At 44.1% G+C, this 19,866-nt stretch overlaps 1 protein-coding gene across 4 annotated transcripts in view; it reads right to left on the bottom strand.

Moving 5' to 3' along the window:
- Nucleotides 1-1,584: 1,584 nt before the first annotated feature.
- Nucleotides 1,585-19,866, bottom strand: part of wbp4 (WW domain binding protein 4) — a 76,968-nt gene continuing 58,686 nt past the window's right edge. For 2 of the 4 annotated variants that reach the window (XM_038802791.1, XM_038802789.1), the window contains exons 6-10: nt 11,232-11,302; nt 9,174-9,247; nt 8,279-8,501; nt 4,724-4,896; nt 1,585-2,277 (exon numbers count right to left, since the gene is read on the bottom strand). In XM_038802791.1, the coding sequence (XP_038658719.1) occupies nt 2,079-2,277; nt 4,724-4,896; nt 8,279-8,501; nt 9,174-9,247; nt 11,232-11,302 (740 nt within the window). In that variant the 3' untranslated portion in view covers nt 1,585-2,078. The remainder of the gene's footprint in view (nt 2,278-4,723; nt 4,897-8,278; nt 8,502-9,173; nt 9,248-11,231; nt 11,303-19,866) is intronic. The other 2 variants (XM_038802790.1, XM_038802792.1) reach the window with 2 other exon arrangements.

Genomic DNA, 19,866 nt, shown 5'->3' with positions numbered 1-19,866 from the left:
CTGTTCTTGGGTAATTGTTAGAATCAATTATTAAGGAAGTAATATTAGGACATTTGGAAGGTCAAAACGCAATCCATCAGAGTTAGCATGGTTTTTGAAGGGCAAACCATGTTTGACTAATTTGCTAGAGTTCTTTGAAGATGCAACAAGCAAAATGGATAATATGGATCCTGTGAATATAGTATAGCTGGGCTTCTGGAAGTCATTTGATAAGGTGCCACACTGGAGGTTAATTCACAAGGTTAGGTCACACGGGGTTAGGGATAATTTATCAGCTTGGATAGAAGACTGGTTGATGGTTGGGCAGCACAGTAGCACAGTTGCTTCACAGCTCCAGGATCCCAGGTTCAATTCCCGGCTTGGGTCACTGCCTATGTGGAGTCTGCACATTCTCGCCATGTCTGCATGGATTTCCTACCACAGTCGAAAAGATGTGCAGGTTAGGTGGATTGGCCATGATAAATTACCCTTAGGTTAGGTGGTGTTACGAGGATAGGGTGGAGGTGTGGGCTTATGTGGAGTGCTCTTTCCAAGAGCCGGTGCAGACTCGATGGGCCGAATGGCCTCCTTGTGCACTGTAAATTCTATGATATTAGAGTTGGATTTTTTCTGGATGGCAAGATGTAACTAGTGGGGTGCCACAGGGTTTAGTCCTGGGGCCCCAACTATTTACAATCTACATTAACATCTTGGGTACAGGGATAGAAGGTTCAATTGCCAACTTTGCAGACGACACAAAAATAGGTGGGGCAGCAAGTTGTAATGAGGAAATAAGACCGTACAAATAGATAAAGATAGTTTAGGAGTGGGAAAAAATGTTGCAGATGGAGTTTAACATTGATAAGTGCGAGGTCATGCAGTTTGATTGGAAAAATGGGAAGGCAATATATTTAAATGGGGAGACTCTGGGGTGCTCTTGTGCAGAGGGATCAGGGTGTCCTCGAGTCACAGAAAACAAGCCTGCAGGTGCAGCAGGTAATAAAGAAATCAAATGAAATGTTGGCATTTATAGCTAAAGGATTAGAGTAAAAAAAGCATGGAAGTGTTGTTGCAACTGTATAAGGCATTGGTGAGGTCACATCTGGAGTATTGTGCAGTTTTGGTCCCCTTATTTGAGGAAAGATGTAGTGGCATTGGCGGCAGTCCAGAGAAGATTCATTAGATTGATTCTAGAGATTTGTCACATGAAGAGAGATTGAACAGTTTGGGCCTATAGTCTCGAGAGTTTAGAAGAATGAAGGGAGATCAAATTGAGGTATGCAAGATGATACAGCTATGGATAAAGTAGACCAAAGTTCTCTAACTCTTCTCTCATCATGGCAAGGGTCTCACCACCCACATCTTAAGCAGGGTCATCATCTCCGCCAATGCCGTTCAAACCGTTTTGAAAAACCGCTCAAACTCTTCAGCCATCTTCTCCAGCGTGATGAGGATGGGCACGGCCCCTCCCAGCAGGCTCTCTCCCATCATGCTTACTCCACTACACCCCTCACCACGCTCAGCAGCAGATCATCGCTCACTACCTTTACCCCTGGATTCTTCTTTCCATTTGTTGACATCCCATAAATGCCCGATCCAATGGGCCAATTTTCACAATTTTATTTTTGACAGCATTATCTTTGTATACACAAGTGACTGTGCAAAAATACCTTAAAACAGCTTTCTGTAAGGATTTTATGCAAAGATGCAATTATGATTAAGAATCATTAAATCCAGAATACACTCAGAGCTCCATTTAATGCACAACAACTATAGGCTGCCAGGCATACATTATTTTCTTTTATATTTATTACAACAAAATAACTAATTCTGTAGCCAAACCAGTCACAAATCTAAATGAATCTAATAAAAAATAGCCACAGAAATACTATGTTTCGCAGGACTTTGCACTCTTATTCAACTTGGAAGTTGTGTCAATTCTAAACCATACAATTTAAAAGAAACACCATTTCTTTTTAAAAATGCAGTATTTTACACCAAACAAGGCCTTCATGAGCTGAAAATCTGGGCAAATTTATTTACTACAGCAATCAAGACCAAATAGCACTCAACATATTTGAACTACGTTTTGGTGACATTCAGTTATCATTCCCTTTCTGTCTCAGGTTTCTGGATTTGCCATTTTCAAGTTTTCTTTTTTTAAATACAGTCTCTCCGCCAGCATCATCCCTCAGGCAAGTGATTTCTTTTTGTTTAAATTTGACTTTGGGCTCATGCTTTACATCAATCACTGGAGGTGGGCAGTCAACTGTCGGTAACTGCAAGTCAATCTGCTCTCTGGAGGATTAAAAAAAAGATACAAAAGTTTAAACAAGCAGACCAATACATAATTACATTAATATTGCAGACACAGCAGTCAGGATTTAATAAAGCTTCTGATCAATCTAAACAATTAAAATTTATGGAGAGCTTTCACATCCTTAGGATGTTCCAAAGTGCTTTACAGCCAATTAAATACTTTCAAACGGTAGTGAATGTGTCATGTAGAAAACGTGACAGCAAGGTCCTTTAGACAGCAAGACTGACTAGATTTCTTTGACCTTTTCACGCAATACTAGTGGAGGAATAAACATTTACTGCGTTAGCGAGGACAAATTCCCTGCTCTTCAAATACTGCCATAAGGTCTCTTCCATCAGTTCAAAAGGATAGGCAGGGTCTCAGCTTAATATCTCACACCTCTGACAGTGCAGCACTCCGAGGCTGAGGAGTCAGAGTGAAACTTAAACCCGCAGCTGTCTGACTTGAGAGTGCTTCTGAATGGTTATGATTCTTTGAACTGACTTATTGCTAATACCAACATCAACTAGTATAATAATTAAGACAATTTTATCCATATAATTTTCTCCTTCTGTTTTTCCTGTACAAATTATCACCATTCTACACCCGTGATGAATTCACTCTTCCCCCTACAGGAACTGTGTCCTGTTGTAATGTTACATGCACATGGTTCTTTCTGATCACTTTTTTCCCCCCAATAGTGCCCCCACCATCCTACCCCCCCCCCCCCCCCCCCATTTCCCATGCCCACATTTCTGACACCATTTCCCCCTCAAGTCACAAAGGTCTTTAGGTGCATGGCTAGGGTCACAGGAGGAAGGGGCTGTTGGATGTGACTGGTCACGCCAATGGCATGTTGAGCTGCCAGGATCCCAATAAACTGCAGGTTTACCCGATATTGTGTGGAGATGCCGGCGCTGGAATGGGGTGGGCACAGTAAGAAGTCTTACAACACTAGGTAAAAGTCCAACAGGTTTGTTTGGAATCACTAGCTTTCAGAACGCAGCTCCTTCATCAGGTGAGACTGTAAAGGCTTAATTACTTGCAAAGACTCGCATTCAAAATATTGTCTTGCATCACTGTATTTGTCTATATATGTGTTTGTGGAATCCACCTCTTCACTCACCTGATGAAAGCGCTGTGCTCCGAAAGCTAGTAATTCCAAACAAACGTGTTGGACTTTAACCTGTTGGACTTCTTACTGTGCCTACCCAACATTGGCATTTAAAGCCAAAAATGTGGAGACCTTTCCGGCCAGCAATTACAACCTTGCTTGTAAAGAAGGTAATGGTTAACTTCTCTTCAGGAGATGGCACTTTTAAAAAAAATAATTTTTATTGAAATTTTTACAAAATATAAACATCTTAACTCTATTAACATACAACCACGGTAACACCCCATGAACAATACCCCCTCTCCCCCCCTAAGCTTCAAGAGCAACAGGAGATGGCACTTTTTGGAAGCACATCAGCAGTATCAAGAAAAGTCCCTTCGTTAGCAGAGGCAACTGTGTATTAGCCGTGTCCTGTACATTGTGAATCTCAAAGGAATGTAACCCATTGTTCTCCCAAATGGAAAGATCAAATGAACAAGTGACAATGTTCGCTCTAATCTTTTCCAGCCATGTACAGAACCAATTTTGTTATGTGCATCAATATCAAAGGAGTATGCGTACCAGTGGAACAAAAATCTTGTATAAAATAAATAATTTTTAAGTTCAAACAGGGCATGAAGAATCCTCTCCCAACATAATACAGAACATGTACGCCCAGATGGTCCACAAATGAACAGATTTCATTGAATTCAATTTAAATTTACCGTGGTGGTATTTGAACTCTCAACCTCTAGGTTCAGTACCATAACCATACATGAGGCATTTCCATAAAAATTCCGACAGTGCAGGAGGTTGTCATTTGCCCATCGAGTTACACCAATCTTCCGAAAGAGCACCCTACGTAGCTCACTCCCTCACCCTTCGATTCTGCTCCAACAATCATTAGGATCATGTCTGATCACCCAACGCAATAGCCTGATCCAGTCTTCCCCCCCATATCCTTTGAGCCCCTTCGCCCCAAGTGCTACATCTAACTGTTTCTTGAAAACAGCATTTTGGCCTCAACTACTTTGTTTCACCTAATTCCACAGGCCAACCACTCTCCAGGCGAAGAAATTTCTCATCTCAGTCCGAAACAGTCTACCCCACATCCTCAGACTGTGACCCCTGGTACTCGACACTCTGAGAACATCCTTCTTTTATGATCAGATAGGGCACCATTGAAACAGTCAAATGCACTGACGCACAAGGAAAAACTGAATTGAGCAGGGAATACAATGCAGTGACCCAGACTTCGCAAAACAAAAGTGATTAACAGGTTAATAACAGTATTTTCTTTCAACATTATTTGATATTGGAGGAGAGATTTAGACAATTGATTAGATACTCACTCCTCCTCCTCTTTTATAGTTTCCCACTCTCCATATGGGTTCACTTTCTTTTTATTTATGGTATTCTTTGCTTCTTGTTGGGGTTCATTTTGGGGCAAATTGTTTTCCTCTTCTGTGTCATGCATATCTCCAGGAGCCTTCACTTCACTGCCATCACCTGGACCACTTTCCTGCTGGAACGCATCATATTTAACTACAATCTTTGAACACACCGGTTATTTTCTACAACTAAAGGACACTTCAAGACTTAAGGATTATTCAGGTTCTCTTGAATTACAAAGAAATATTTTAAAACGGCACTGAAACAAAAGGATCATTCATAGAAATAAACTAGCTTGGCTGCACAGCAGTGTGTATACTATCCAAAACAAATGGGGTAATTGGAGACAATAATTCATTGTAAGGAACCAAATGTAGTCAGGTGCATAAAGAACATGGTTGATGGTTAAATATTGCAGGATAAATGTATTTAGAAAGGATAGGAAGGTTGGAGAAGCTGTGCTAATCAGAGATAGCAACGGTAGTAGAGAAGGTCAATAACAACAGAATTAGAAACAAAATCCACACGAATGGAGGTAATGGGTAAAGAGGGGCCAATCATACTAATAGTAGGAGGAAACTACAGACTTGCTAAAAGAGGAAGGGAACTGGAAGGAAAAATGTACAGGCAATCCATCAAATGAGTAAAATATATAGAATAATCACAGGGGATTTTAACTACACCCAAATAAATTGACAAGAAGAGGTACCAAAACGAGAAAGGTGGATGGCGATTTTCGTCGAGTCAGAGAGCAACATTCTCATTGTATATGCAAGAAGTTTAACAAGTAAGGAATCATGGCTGGGCCAAATCATGGGAAATGAACCACAATAGATATGGGAATTAAGCGTAGTGGATAGGCAATAGTGATCACAACATAATGACTGAGACGCAAGCAAAGAATTCTGAAGCAAGTCATTGGAAAGAAAAACTGATGAGGAAAGAGAATGGAAGGAAGGAATGTAAATTAGAAAAATATATCAACAGTCAACAGAAATGGGAAAATATAACAGGAGATCAATATAGGTCAGAAGAAAATATTTTACAATAAACAAAAATAAACACGGGTTCATAGAGTCAAAGACAGCATTTAAATTGAAAAAATGGTATGATCTATGTACAGGATCAACAAAGGAAAAAATGGCAAAGGAATACAAAAGTACAAAATAAGTCAGGAAGGTAAAGAGGAATTACGAATACCAAAATATAAAATATCAATAAGGAAGGAAAAAATTAAGACCGGGATAAGTCCTACAGTTTTTTTGCACCGCTGCATGTGCAGTGCCTTATAAAGGGACCACTTTGCTTGGTTTAGGCAAGAGTACCGAGTAGCCCATATAGTCTAGAAGGAACATTGCTCACAGTGACAGTGAAATGCTAGGAATGTGGACTAGTTATTTTGCCTCAGTTTTTAAACCAGGGATACTAACTAACAAGGTGGATATGACATCAAAGAAGAAGAGATCAAAAAATGCATTTGAAACAGCTGGTAGATACTTAACTAGGCAAATTTATAGACGGTAAACTTTGTCTCGATGGACTGTATTGGCGCAATCTCAAAAAAGATAATAGAGGATGGAAAGGAATCGTGCCAGACTGATAACTATAATGTTGTTGCAACTATATTCAAAAAAGGGAGACAGAACAAATCCAGGGGTCTATTGAACTGTTACTGTCGCTTATCAGAAAGATACTGAAAATCTTTGAGTTGTAACAGAAAAAGATCTAATAGACGAATAAAAAGACTCATCAGTGTAGATTTAAAAAGGGAAAACCAAGCTTGACCACCTTATTGAATTCTTTAAAGTAGTAACAAAGCTGGTGCATAAAGGTAATGGAGGAGTTAAATATACTTTGATATGGTGTCCCATAGTGGGATTGTGACAAAAGGTTAAAGAACATAGAACAGTACAGCACAGAACAGGCCCTTCGGCCCTCAATGTTGTGCCGAGCCATGATCACCCTACTCAAACCCACATATCCACCCTATACCCGTAACCCAACAACCTCCCCCTTAACCCTACTTTTATTAGGACACTACGGGCAATTTAGCATGGCCAATCCACCTAAACCCGCACATCTTTGGACTGTGGGAGGAAACCGGAGCACCCGGAGGAAACCCACGCACACAGGGGGAGGACGTGCAGACTCCACACAGACAGTGACCCAGCCGGGAATCGAACCTGGGACCCTGGAGCTGTGAAGCATTTATGCTAACCACCATGCTACCCTGCTGCCCCGAAGTGTGTGGAGTCAAGGGTACAAATGGATAATAAAGTCACTGTGTAACAGAAAACGTAGGAGTTTAATATAGTCATTCAGATAGGGGAATGGTGGAAATTAAGAGTTCCACAGGGATCAATGACCCTTTTATTCACATTTACACAAGTGATTTGGGCTCATGTATCACAAGTACAATATCAAAAGTTGCAGATGACAGAGGGTACAGTTGAACAGATAAAAACAGTAACAAAATACAAGAACAAACTTGCTAAATAGACGTGTAAATGGCAAATCAATTTCAGTAAGCTATCCTCTGTTTAACATACTGCGTTCCTAAAAAAAAATGGCATGCTAAACACAATGTCACTTTCCCATAACAAAACATGTAATAAGGATGGTTACATTCCTGGCCTGTAATTTTTACTTACAAAACCAATAGCTGCTTTTGAATGTATACGACGCCAAAAAATCCTCCCAATTTATTAACTGTTTCCGCTTACATCTCGCCACCCAGTCTCATCCTCCCCCGATCCTCCCGCTCAGCACTTCCTCTTTGGAACCCACGCTATGGAGCATCGGCTTGGAAGAAGTGGCACAGGGCACAAAACAGCAAACGGGAGTGTCAGGGGAGGCAGAGGTAAAAGGCAGCTTGTTTAAAAAAAAAGAGGGTAGTGATCACCAGGGTGCGACAGGAAGGAAGTGTATAAATGCAAGAGTGAACCAGCAAATGGAGTCAGAATAGTGAAAAAATGTACAAAGACAGAACAACGGCTTTTATCTTAATGCATGCAGCTTCCTAACAAGATGAATTCATTGATAGTACAAATTGAACAAATGTATATGGTAGGCCAGACCAGGTGTGGATGGCAGATTCCCTTCCCTAAAGGATATTAGATGAACCAGATGGGTTTCTACAATCAATGGTAGTGTCATGGTCACCATGACTGAGAGGAATATATATTCCAGATTTATTAATTGAATTTAAATTCCATCAATGCCATGGCGATATCTGAACCTAGTACTCCAGCAGTCTAAACAGTCTAGCAGCACACTAGCAGTCAGTGACATTACCACCACAAACCACTGCCACTGATGTGCTTTTTTTAAAAATGAGTGGGTTTAGCATCGAGTTGACTACATGCATGACCGGTCCATACTCCCAGGTTGCGTGGGTAAGTATACAGCTATTCCGCCCAGCCTCCAAGGACACTGGGCCTATGCTTCCTGCATGGTTTAAACACCTACCTTGGGTTCCTGTTGAGTTGAGATAATACATTAAAGTGGCAACTTACTTGGAGCGAGATACTGATTTCCTGGTGTTGATCTGTAGCTTCTGTGTCCTTGGACAGCTGCTCTTCCTGACCATCAGAATTGTTTCCAGTCATTTTCACAGCTATGGATTCTTTGAAACCTGAGGCTGCAGAGGGCACGTCGGGTTCAGTCTCATTCTTAATAGCTGTAGCTGAGGCACTCACTGGCAGAGATAAGCCATACGGCTTTTCCCAGCGCGATTCTGAGAAGTGCCATAAAATGAAACTTTTATTGCAGAGTATAAATGGGAACAAACAGATATTATGGGTCTGCCAGCAGACCAAGTAGCCTTGTGAGGGTCTTGAAACAAGTCAGCGAATCATGGCACACCTTTCACATCAAGATATTTGAAAGCAAGCAGGTCTCCTGTGCCCCAGAGTACTGTGGACGACTGACTCTGGCTAATTACTGGAACGTTCAGTATTAGACCATTACTTGAAGCCTGGCATCTTTTCTCTTGGTTCCAGGGAATCCTGCAAGCCAGTGTCCCAACACATAGACTGACCGCAGATGTGTAAGCAGGATATTTACCAGGAGACATGCAGCAAAAGCTGGTTAAATTCCAGCAGTTGGCCCTTGTGGACCAACGCCCACCTATGCTTGTGCACTTGAGTAAGTTTCTATAGGGAAGACACGTTCAGCAGGCAAACAGAAGCTCTACCGTAGATTGTTCAGTAACTTAGCTGAGAGACTGAAACAGTATGGTGGGTTTCCTTGCCTGTTCTGAGGCCTGGCCTACAAAAAAAACAGAACAGAAGTAGCTACCAGAGTAAAAATTAAAGTCACACTGAATCTAGAACTCATTCAGCAAAATTAGAACTAGAACATTGATATCCATACACTGGAACATAACCATCCATGTTCACGATACATACCTTTGTTACAGCATTGTAATAGTAGGTGCAGCCCTCTGGAGTAAGTCCTTCTATCCATGAAGAGGCTGAAAGGCCCTGATAAGAATGCAATTATGCGATCAGTGAGGCAAGGTACTTTACTGGAACTGCAGACAGAGCTGTTTAGGTTTTTGCATCATTAATTGATCTGGGGATTGTTGTTCGTTAATTCATTTTTAACTCATATCTACATATAGAACATGCTAATTAGGTTTTTGATAAACTGATACTGAGTTAATTAACTGTTGCAAAGTGTAACCTGCTCCAGTTGCATCAGTCTGATTTTGTCCCAATTAATTCCACAACATCACAAGTTGTCAGGAAACCGCACACCATTTGTGTTAGTTGACCATAGCTTCTGCTAAGACCATAACAACCATCATCACTGTCATCAGTGATGTGGTGAACTAGACAGCACAAAAGGTGGCTAGGATTGTCTTCAGCACAGCAATCAGTAGGGTGCAACACAGCCTCCAGTGCAACATAAGAAGTTGCTTATTTTAAGTTACTGGAAGGTTATGAAATTCTAATGATCTTGACATCCCCGATGTTGATTGGTGTGGCATTCTGGTTTTGAAAAGCTAATCTGATAAGGCGGAACATTAAAGAGTGCAGAACCAGATCAGAATGAGACAGGGGCATTGATGCAGGATCCTTACAAGGTGAAGGGGCATTTACGTAGGATCCTTACAAAGTGACGGTCGCTACAAATACTCAAAAGTGCATCACAGCGAATAAACTGTTATTGAAGCATTGTTATTAGTGTAATATAGAGAAACTGAACTGCAAAATTGTGCACAGCAAAATGACAATGAGGTACACAGCATTTTGACAGCATCAGATCAGGGGTACAAAAAGTCAAGACACCAGGAAAACACCGTTATTCTTCAAACAATACCACGGAAGCTTGTGTTTCCACAGGACAGGTTCCACTTGGTTTAGTGCCTCGCGGGAAAAAGGTTGACTGCACAAAACAATGATCCCCTTGCCTTAAGTGTAAGAAAAAATGCAATTTAACATTATGGGTCGCAAGGCTTTTAGATCATATAACTGCTCATCCTTTAAGCAACTAAAACATAGATGTGCCCTTTGTCTGCTGCTCGTGGTATTGTGTTTACACGTGATGTAAAGCGAGACCAGCAGCACAGATTCAATTCCCATACCACCTGAGGTTATTCATGAAGGCTCTGCCTTCTCAATCTTGCCCCTCATCTGAGGTGTGATAATCCTCAGGTTAAATCACCATCAGTCAGCTCTCCCCCTCAAAGGGGAAAGCAACCTATGGTCATCTGGGATAATGGCGACTTTACACTTTTGTTTACACAGACATCAAAAAAACTCACATACAAAATGCTCATCTTCACGACAACCCAGCTGCAATAAGTTTACAAATTTCTGTGAACTTTTGTGCACTTTGGCAAAGGAGGTTACAACTTCCAACTTCTCACCCGAAGGTGAGCAAGCAGCAAGTCAAGCGATCTCACTGAACCCAGGCCGATACCAGACGCTCATTCCTGTACCGGGTGTAGGGAAGTGAAAGGACCTTCTGTTCCGCCATCTCAAGCTGTGTCATTCCAATCCTTAAAAACCAGTGAGAATTCTCACCTAGAAGCTCCACATGCACCCGATTCTCTACAGCATCAAAACAAACACGCCACCAAGTCACAGGTGATGCACCAGCTTCATTTTCAATGTACAAAGACAGAATACCCAAAAGCACAAAATTAGCTCTGAATACAGTCAAATAAGCAGGATCACAAAAATAAAATATGTTTGTAGTTTTGCCAGAACACTGCCAGCTCAAACCTTATAAATGGCCAAAGATTCCATTTGTATGATTAGACTGGACTAAAACATGGGCCAGTGTTAGGGAAGGAGCGCACTTACTTTGAACTAATTGCCTCTGCCGGCAAGCACAGGACAGACAGGGTCTGCTAGAGGGACATTCATTTACAAAGTAATGGTTAATAAAGCGTACTTATGGCCCACAGATATAAAAGCCCTCAATGATGTGGTAGGCAAATGCAAACCAACAATGTACCTGTTGTGCAACTTCACTCTGCACAAAGTTTGAGCTCTCTTGGAACCCTTCAGGCTTTTCCCATTGTGATTCTGTACAATGAAGAAAATAATTGCCTGTGAGTCTCACTGCTATTTGGCCTGAACACAATCTGTATATCACAAGTTCCCATTTCCATACGGATACAACTATTTAGCAGTGTCGTTGAAATATGAACACGCACCACCCCATTAAGCAAATGGTAATAATTTGATGTATAGTTTTGAATGTTCCAACGTAGCATCTTAATCTATCATTTCTGCGATGCCAATTTTAGCACCTGTGATTAATCGAGCATGAACAATTCCAAGCAGACAACAATTCAAAATTAATTTTGTTCCCTTATACTAAAAGGAAGTAATCCAAGGTTAATCAAACTTCTAGCATGAGGACATCCAAATGATTTATTTTCCCAGACTTTACATGACCATTAACCGCACCTCGGGATGAAAAGTACATATAGTCGTGGCTTGTATCAATTATATAAATGCATGCTTTGGACCTGGATACAAACTGGAACAATAGCAAGATGGACTCATTGTATATTAAGACATTTTTAAAAACCTAAAATTTCCAATTATTGCACCACCTATTTATTTGAGGGCAGTGCAGCAATTGATATTAATCTGAAGTATTGCACTATTTATGCAGTTATTGCACAAATAACAATTAAACACCATAAATGCAAATCTATACACAGCAATCGATATACATGGTAGATAAGACAACAAATTTATGAAGTCCCAAGAGATGTTAGACAACTGACTACCTCGTCTCTAAACAAAACATCTGATGAGGAGCATGCATTGACAATTTTCATTATAATAATAATCTTTATTATTTTCACAAGTATGCAGACATTAACACAGCAATGAAGTTATTGTGAAAAGCCCTAGTCGCGACACTCCGGCGCCTGCTCAGGTACACAGAGGGAGAATTCAGAATGTCCAATTTACTTAACAGCACATCTTTTGGACATGGGAGGAACTTGAGCATCCGGAAGAAACCACGCAGACATGGGGAGAACGCGTGATTCTCACAAACAGTGACCCAAAACAGGAATCAAACCTCGGACCCTGGCAATGTGAAGCAACAGTGCTAACCACTTTACTGTTAATGGTCCAAAGTCTCACCACACAGAAGAATGTCTCTGTCTGAATCTTACTATTCCACAGAAAAGGATTTTATCTTTGGACAGAACTCATTCCTACAGATGAAACAACTGCACAGAGCTTGGACATTGTTACAGTTTCTATTCAGCGCTATATAATGAGATTTGTTAATCCCAAATCGAACAATTGGAACATATTTTGGAAGAATTTTCTTGTTCTCAAGTCCTTCACCATTTCTATGGCAGAGAGCAGCAAATGGCAGTACACTTGGTGAATGACCAACTGAAAGATGCACAGGAATGGTTTAAAGAGATTTGTCCTGTCGCCAAGGAAACCACTTGGCCATCCACTGCCATCTCTTTATCAGAGATTAGCATTTCCACCTCCACTGTTTAGGCCCTACCTCGGTGGGAAGCACTTTCTCCTACATCACCTCCTTTCATTGCCATGACCCTCCACAGAGTTCCTCAGTAGGCATCAGGAACTCATTGACCTAAAGCAAGAAACATCCTGTGGTACAACCTCAGCACAACTGGTTTCTCCATTTAAACCTGCATGCTTTTAAATAAACCTCAGTTCAACTTAATATAATGAGGGGAACACTAGTTGATAGTCAAGTGTGGAACCTGCTTCGATTTGTAGACTGCAAACTAAATTCAAGGCCCAGGTCCTTAACATTTTAGCAACATTAATTTCAATTCAAATAGCCATTTTAGTCACACTGACATTACAACTACAGCCTTAATGCTCACCTATAAAATAATAGACAAAGCAGGGTGGCACAGTGGTTAGCATTGCTGCCTACGGCACCGAGGACCTGGGTTTGAATCCCAGCCCTGGGTCACTGTCTGTGAGGAGTTTGCACATTCTCCCCGTGTCTGCGTGGGTTTCACCCCCACAACCCAAAGATGTGCAGGTTAGGTGGATTGGCCACGTTAAATTGCCCCTTAATTAAAAAAAAATAGACAAAGCCTAACTATTTAAAATCAGCAAAGATGAAGCCAGGAACCTCACTGTTAAAACCAGTGAGGAGGGAGCCGGGGTGGGGGTTTCAGTGTATAAAACCCAGCAAGAGGGGAGCTGGGGAGATTCACTGTATAAAATCAGGGAGAATGGAGCCAGGAGATTCACTGAATCGCCCGGCTCCCTTCTTGCTGATGTTTACTAACTGTATAAAACCAGGAGGGAGCCGGGGGGTTCACTGGATAAAACCAGCGAGGAGGGAGCCGGGGGCTTCACTGGATAAAACCAGCGAGGAGGGAGCCGGGGGGCTTCACTGGATAAAACCAGCGAGGAAAGGAGCTGGGAGATTCACTCTAGAATATCAGCGAGAAGGGAGCCAGGGGCTTCACTGGATAAAACCAGTGAGGAGGGAGCCGGGGGTTTGACTGTATAAAACTAGAGGATGGGGAGCTGGGAGATTCACTCTATAAAATCAGCGAGAAGGGAGCTCAGAGATTCACTGTATAAAATCAGCGAGAAGTGAGCTGTGAGATTCACTGTATAAAATCAGCGAGAAGGGAGCTCGGAGATTCACTATAAAATCAGCGAGAAGCGAGCTCGAGATTCACTATAAAATCAGCGAAAAGTGAGCTGTTCAGATTTACTGTATAAAATCAGCGAGAAGGGAGCTGGGAGATTCACTGTATAAAATCAGAGGGAAGTGAGCCGGGAGATTCTCTGTATAAATCAGCAAAAAGGGAACTGGAGATTCACTGTATAAATATCAGTGGGAATGCAGCCGGTTGTTTCACTGTATAAAACCAGGAGGAAGGAGCCGGGGGTTTCACTGCATTAAGCCAGAGAGGGGAGCCAGGGGGTTTCACTGTATGAAAATCAACGAGAAGGGAGCTGGGAGATTCACTGTATAAAAACAGGAGGGGGGAGCCGGGGTTTTCACTGGATAAAACCAGCGAGGAAGGAGCTGGGAGATTCACTCTATAAAATCAGCGAGAAGGGAGCCAGGGGCTTCACTGGATAAACCAGTGAGGAGGGAGCCGGGGGTTTGACTGTATAAAACTAGGAGGGGGGAGCTGGGAGATTCACTCTATAAATCAGCGAGAAGTGAGGTGGGAGATTCACTGTATAAAATCAGAGGGAAGTGAGCCGGGAGATTCTCTGTATAAAATCAGTAAAAAGGTAACTGGGAGATTCACTGTATAAATATCAGTGGGAATGGAGCCGGTTGTTTCACTGTATAAAACCAGGAGGAAGGAGCCGGGGGTTTCACTGCATAAAGCCAGGAGAGGGGAGCCAGGGGTTTCACTGTATGAAAATCAACGAGAAGGGAACTGGGAGATTCACTGTATAAAACCAGGAGGGTGGAGCCGGGGGTTTCACTGTATAAAGCCAGGAGAGGGAGCCAGGGGTTTCAACTGTATAAAAATCAACAAGAAGGGAGCTGGGAGATTCACTGTATAAAACCAGCGAGGGGGGAGTTCGGGGCATCACTGTATAAAACCAGCGAGGGGGGGGAGCCGGAGACCTTCACTATATAAAAACAAGCGAGGGGGGAGTTGGGGCATCGCTGTATAAAGCCGGCTAGGGGGGAGCCGGAGACCTTCACTATATAAAATCAGTGAGGGGGGAGTCAGGGGCATCGCTTGTATAAAGCCGGCGAGGAGGGAGTCGGGGTTTCACTGTATAAATCCAGCGAGGGGGGAGCCGGAGAGACGTCACTATAAAAAACCAGCGAGGGGAGAGTCGGGGGGTTTCGCTGCATAAAGCAGCGAGAGGAGTCGGGGGTTTCGCTGCATAAGCCAGCGAGGGAAGGAGTTGGGGGGTTTGCTGCATAAAAATCAGCAAGGGGAGAGCTGGGAGATTCACTGTATGAAATCAGCGAGGGGGGGGCATCGCTGTATAAAGCCAGCGAGGGGGGGGGGGGGGGGGGGGGGGGGGGGGGGAGTTCGGTGGTTTCGGCGTGCAATAAAACTCAGGCGATGGGGAGAGTTGGGGGGTTTCGCTGTATAAAGCCAGCGAGGGGGGAGTCGGGGTTTCGCTGCGTAAAGCCAGCGAGGAGGGAGTTGGGGGTTTCGCTGCATAAAGCCAGCGAGGAGGGAGTCGGGGGTATCGCTGCATAAAGCCAGCGAGGGGGTAGTCGGGGGTTTCACTGCATAATGCCAGCGAGGGGGGAGTCGGGGGTTTCGCTGCATAAAGCCAGCGAGGAGGGAGTCGGGGGTTTCGCTGCATAAAGCCAGCGAGGGGGGAGTCGGGGGTTTCACTGTATAAAACCAGCGAGGGGGGAGCCGGAGACCGGCACTATAGACAAAATCAACGGAGCAAGGACTGGGAGATTCACTGTATAAATCCAGCGAGGGGGAGCCGGAGATTAACTGTATAAACCCAGCTGGTGGGGTGGGGGGGGGGGGGGGTGGGGGGGGAGGGGGGGGGGGGGGTGGGGGGGGGGGGGGGGTGGGTGGGCGATGGCGATTCACTGTATAAAAATCAACGAGAAGGGAGCTGGGAGATTCACTGTATAAAACCAGCGAGGGAGGAGTCGGGGGTTTCACTGTATAAAACCAGGGAGAGGGTTCTGGAGACCATCACTATATAAAACCAGCGAGGGATGGGGGGGGCTGGCGATTCACTGTATAAAAATCAACGAGAAGGGAGCTGGGAGATTCACTATACAAGACCAGAGAGAGGGGAGTCGGGGGTTTCACGGTATAAAATCAGCGAGGAGGGAGCCAGGGGTTTCACTGTACAAGACCAGCAAGGGGGGGGGGGGCCTGGCGATTCACTATATAAAACCAGGGAGGGGGTGCCGGGGACCTTCACTATATAAAACCAGCGAGGAGGGAGCCAGGGTTTCACGGTATAAAACCAGCGACGGGGAAGCCGGGAAATGCACTGTATAAAATCAGCAAGGGGAGAGCCGGGAGATTCACTGTATAAAATCAGCAAGGGGAGAGCCAGGGAGATTCACTGTATAAAATCAGCGCAGAGGGAGCCAGGGGTTTCACTGTATAAGACCAGCAAAGAGGGAGCCGGAGATTCACTCTATAAAACCAGCGAGGGGGAAGCCGGGAGATTCCCCCTCAGGCCAGGTGTTAGATCTGGAGGTAGGTGAGCACTTTGGAGACAGTGACCACAATTCGGTGACCTTTACGTTAGTGATGGAAAGGGATAAGTATACCCCACAGGGCAAGAGTTATAGCTGGGGAAGGGCAATTATGATGCCATTAGACATGACTTAGGATGTGTAGGTTGGAGAAGTAGGCTGCAAGGGTTGGGCACACTGGATATGTGGAGCTTGTTCAAGGAACAGCTATTGCGTGTTCTTGATAAGTACGTACCAGTCAGGCAGGGAGGAAGGGGTCGAGCGAGGGAACCGTGGTTTACCAAAGAAGTGAATCTCTTGTTAAGAGGAAGAAGGAGGCCTATGTGAAGATGAGGCGTGAAGTTTCAGTTGGGGCGCTTGATAGTTACAAGGAAGCGAGGAAGGATCTAAAGAGAGAGCCAAGACGAGCAAGGAGGGGACATGAGAAGTCTTTGGCAGGTAGGATCAAGGAAAACCCAAAAGCTTTCTATAGGTATGTCAGGAATGAAAGAATGACTAGGGTAAGAGTAGGGCCAGTCAAGGACAGTGGTGGGAAGTTATGTGTGGAGGCTGAGGAGATAAGCGAGATACTAAATGAATACTTTTCGTCAGTATTCACTCAGGAAAAAGATAATGTTGTGGAGGAGAATGCTGAGACCCAGGCTATTAGAATAGATGGCATTGAGGTGCATAGGGAAGTGTTGGCAATTCTGGACAAGGTGAAAATACATAAGTCCCCGGGGCTGATGGGATTTATCCTAGGATTCTCTGGGAAGCCAGGGAAGAGATTGCTGAGCCTTTGGCATTGATTTTTATGTCATCATTGGCTACAGGAATAGTGCCAGAGGACTGGAGGATAGCAAATGTGGTCCCTTGTTCAAGAAGGGGAGTAGAGATAACCCCGGTAACTATAGGCCGGTGAGCCTCACGTCTGTTGTGGGTAAAGTCTTGGAGAGGATAAGAGATACGATTTATAATCATCTAGATAGGAATAATATGATTTGGGATAGTCAGCATGGTTTTGTGAAGGGTAGGTCATGCCTCACAACCTTATCGAGTTCTTTGAGAAGGTGACTGAACAGGTAGACGAGGGTAGAGCACTTGATGTGGTGTATATGGATTTCAGTAAAGCGTTTGAGAAGGTTCCCCACGGTCGGCTATTGCAGAAAATACGGAGGCTGGGGATTGAGGGTGATTTCGAGATGTGGATCAGAAATTGGCTAGTTGAAAGAAGACAGAGGGTGGTGGTTGATGGCAAATGTTCAGAATGGAGTTCAGTTACGAGTGGCGTACCACAAGGATCTGTTCTGGGGCCGTTGCTGTTTGTCATTTTTATAAATGACCTAGAGGAGGGCACAGAAGGTTGGGTGAGTAAATTTGCAGACGACACTAAAGTCGGTGGAGTTGTAGACAGTGTGGAAGGATGTTGCAGGTTACAGAGGGACATAGATAAGCTGCAGAGCTGGGCTGAGAGGTGGCAAATGGAGTTTAATGTAGAGAAGTGTGAGGTGATTCACTTTGGAAAATCTTATGAGGAAAGGCTGATGGGCTTGAGGTTGTTTTCGTTAGAGAGAAGGTTAAGAGGTGACTTAATAGAGGCATACAAAATGATCAGAGGGTTAGATAGGGTGGACAGTGAGAGCCTTCTCCCGCGGATGGAGGTGGCTAGCACGAGGGGACATAGCCTTAAATTGAGGGGTAATAGATATAGGACAGAGGTCAGAGGTAGGTTTTTTACGCAAAGAGTGGTGAGGCCGTGGAATGCCCTACCTGCAACAGTAGTGAACTTGCCAACATTGAGGGCATTTAAAAGTTTATTGGATAAGCATATGGATGATAATGGCATAGTGTAGGTTAGATGGCCTTTAGTTTTTGACTTCCCATGTCGGTGCAACATCGTGGGCCGAAGGGCCTGTACTGCGCTGTGTCGTTCTATGTTCTATGTTCTATTCACTGTATAAAAATCAATGGGAAGGGAGCTGGGAGATTCACTGTATAAAACCAGGAAGGGGGAGCTGGGAGATCCACTGTATAAAACCAGCGAGGGGGAAGCCGGGAAATTCACTGTATAAAACCAGTGATGGGGTGCCGGAGACCTTCACTGTATAAAGCCAGCGAGGGGCGATTCACTGTATAAAACCAGCGAGGGGGGAGCCGGCGACCTTCACTATATAAAGCCAGCGAGGGGGGAGTCGGGGGTTTCGCTGTATAAAGCTAGCGAGGAGGAAGCCGGGGGTTTCGCTGTATAAAGCCAGCGAGGAGGGAGTCGGGGGTTTCGCTGTATAAAGCCAGCGAGGGGGGAGTCGGGGGCTTCGCTGTATAAAGCCAGCGAGGAGGATGCCGGGGGTTTCGCGGTATAAAACCAGCGAGGAGGATGCCGGGGGTTTCGCTGTATAAAATCAGCGAGAAGGGAGCTGGGAGATTCACGGTATAAAACCAGCGAGGGGGGTGTCGGGAGATTCACTGTATAAAACCAGCAAGGGGGAAGCCGGGAGATTCACTGTACAAAAATCAACGAGAAGGGAGCTGGGAGATTCACTGTATAAAACCAGCGAGGGGGAAGCCGGGAGATTCACTGTATAAAACCAGCAAGGGGGGAGCCGGGAGATTCACTGTATAAAACCAGCGAGGGGGGAGTCGGGGGTTTCACTGTATAAAGCTAGGGAGCAGGTGCCGGAGACCTTCACTATATAAAACCCGTGAGGGGGGAGTCGGGAGTGTCACTGTATACAACCAGCGAGGGGGGAGCCGGAGACCGTCACTATATAAAACCAGCGAGGAGGGAGCCGGAGACCTTCACTATATAAAACCAGCGAGGAGGGAGCCGGGAGATTCACTGTTTAAAATCTGGAAGTGGTGTGAGAATCAATAAAATATAACTATAAATTTTAAACATAATAAATATGAAAATAAATACTTGAAACATATCTGTGCAAGAAACATATAATCGCAGATGACAATGGTACTAGCACTTAATAAGCACTGTAAATTATAATACTGAATAATATGGGCAGCACAGTGGCAAGCACTGCTGCCTCACAGCACCAGGGACCCTGGTTCAATTCCGACCTCGGGTGACTGTCTGTGTTGGGTTTGCACATTCTTCCCGTGACTGCGTGGGTTTCCTCCGGTTCCTTTTCACAGTCTAAAGATATGCAAGTTAGGTGGATTGGCTATGCTAAATGGCCCCTAATAACAATCGCTTATTTGTCACAAGTAGGCTTCAATGAAGTTACTGTGAAAAGCCCCTAGTCGCCACATTCCGGCACCTGTTTGGAGAGGTGGTATGGGAATTGAACCCACGCTGCTGCCTTGTTCTGCATTACAAGCCAGCTATTTAACCCAGTGTGCTAAACCAAGTGATTGCACTAGGTGCAGTTTTGGGAATAAGGTAGGGGATTGGGCCTAGGTACGGTGTTCTTACAGGGTCGTTGCTGAAAGACTGGTGTGGGTAAAGTGGGTCCGG

This window comes from Scyliorhinus canicula, chromosome 7 (genome assembly GCF_902713615.1).
Source record: "Scyliorhinus canicula chromosome 7, sScyCan1.1, whole genome shotgun sequence".
Classification (NCBI taxonomy): Eukaryota; Metazoa; Chordata; class Chondrichthyes; order Carcharhiniformes; family Scyliorhinidae; genus Scyliorhinus; species Scyliorhinus canicula.
The sequence above is the reverse complement of the archived record's forward strand: the minus strand, read 5'-3'. Positions and strand labels throughout refer to the sequence as shown.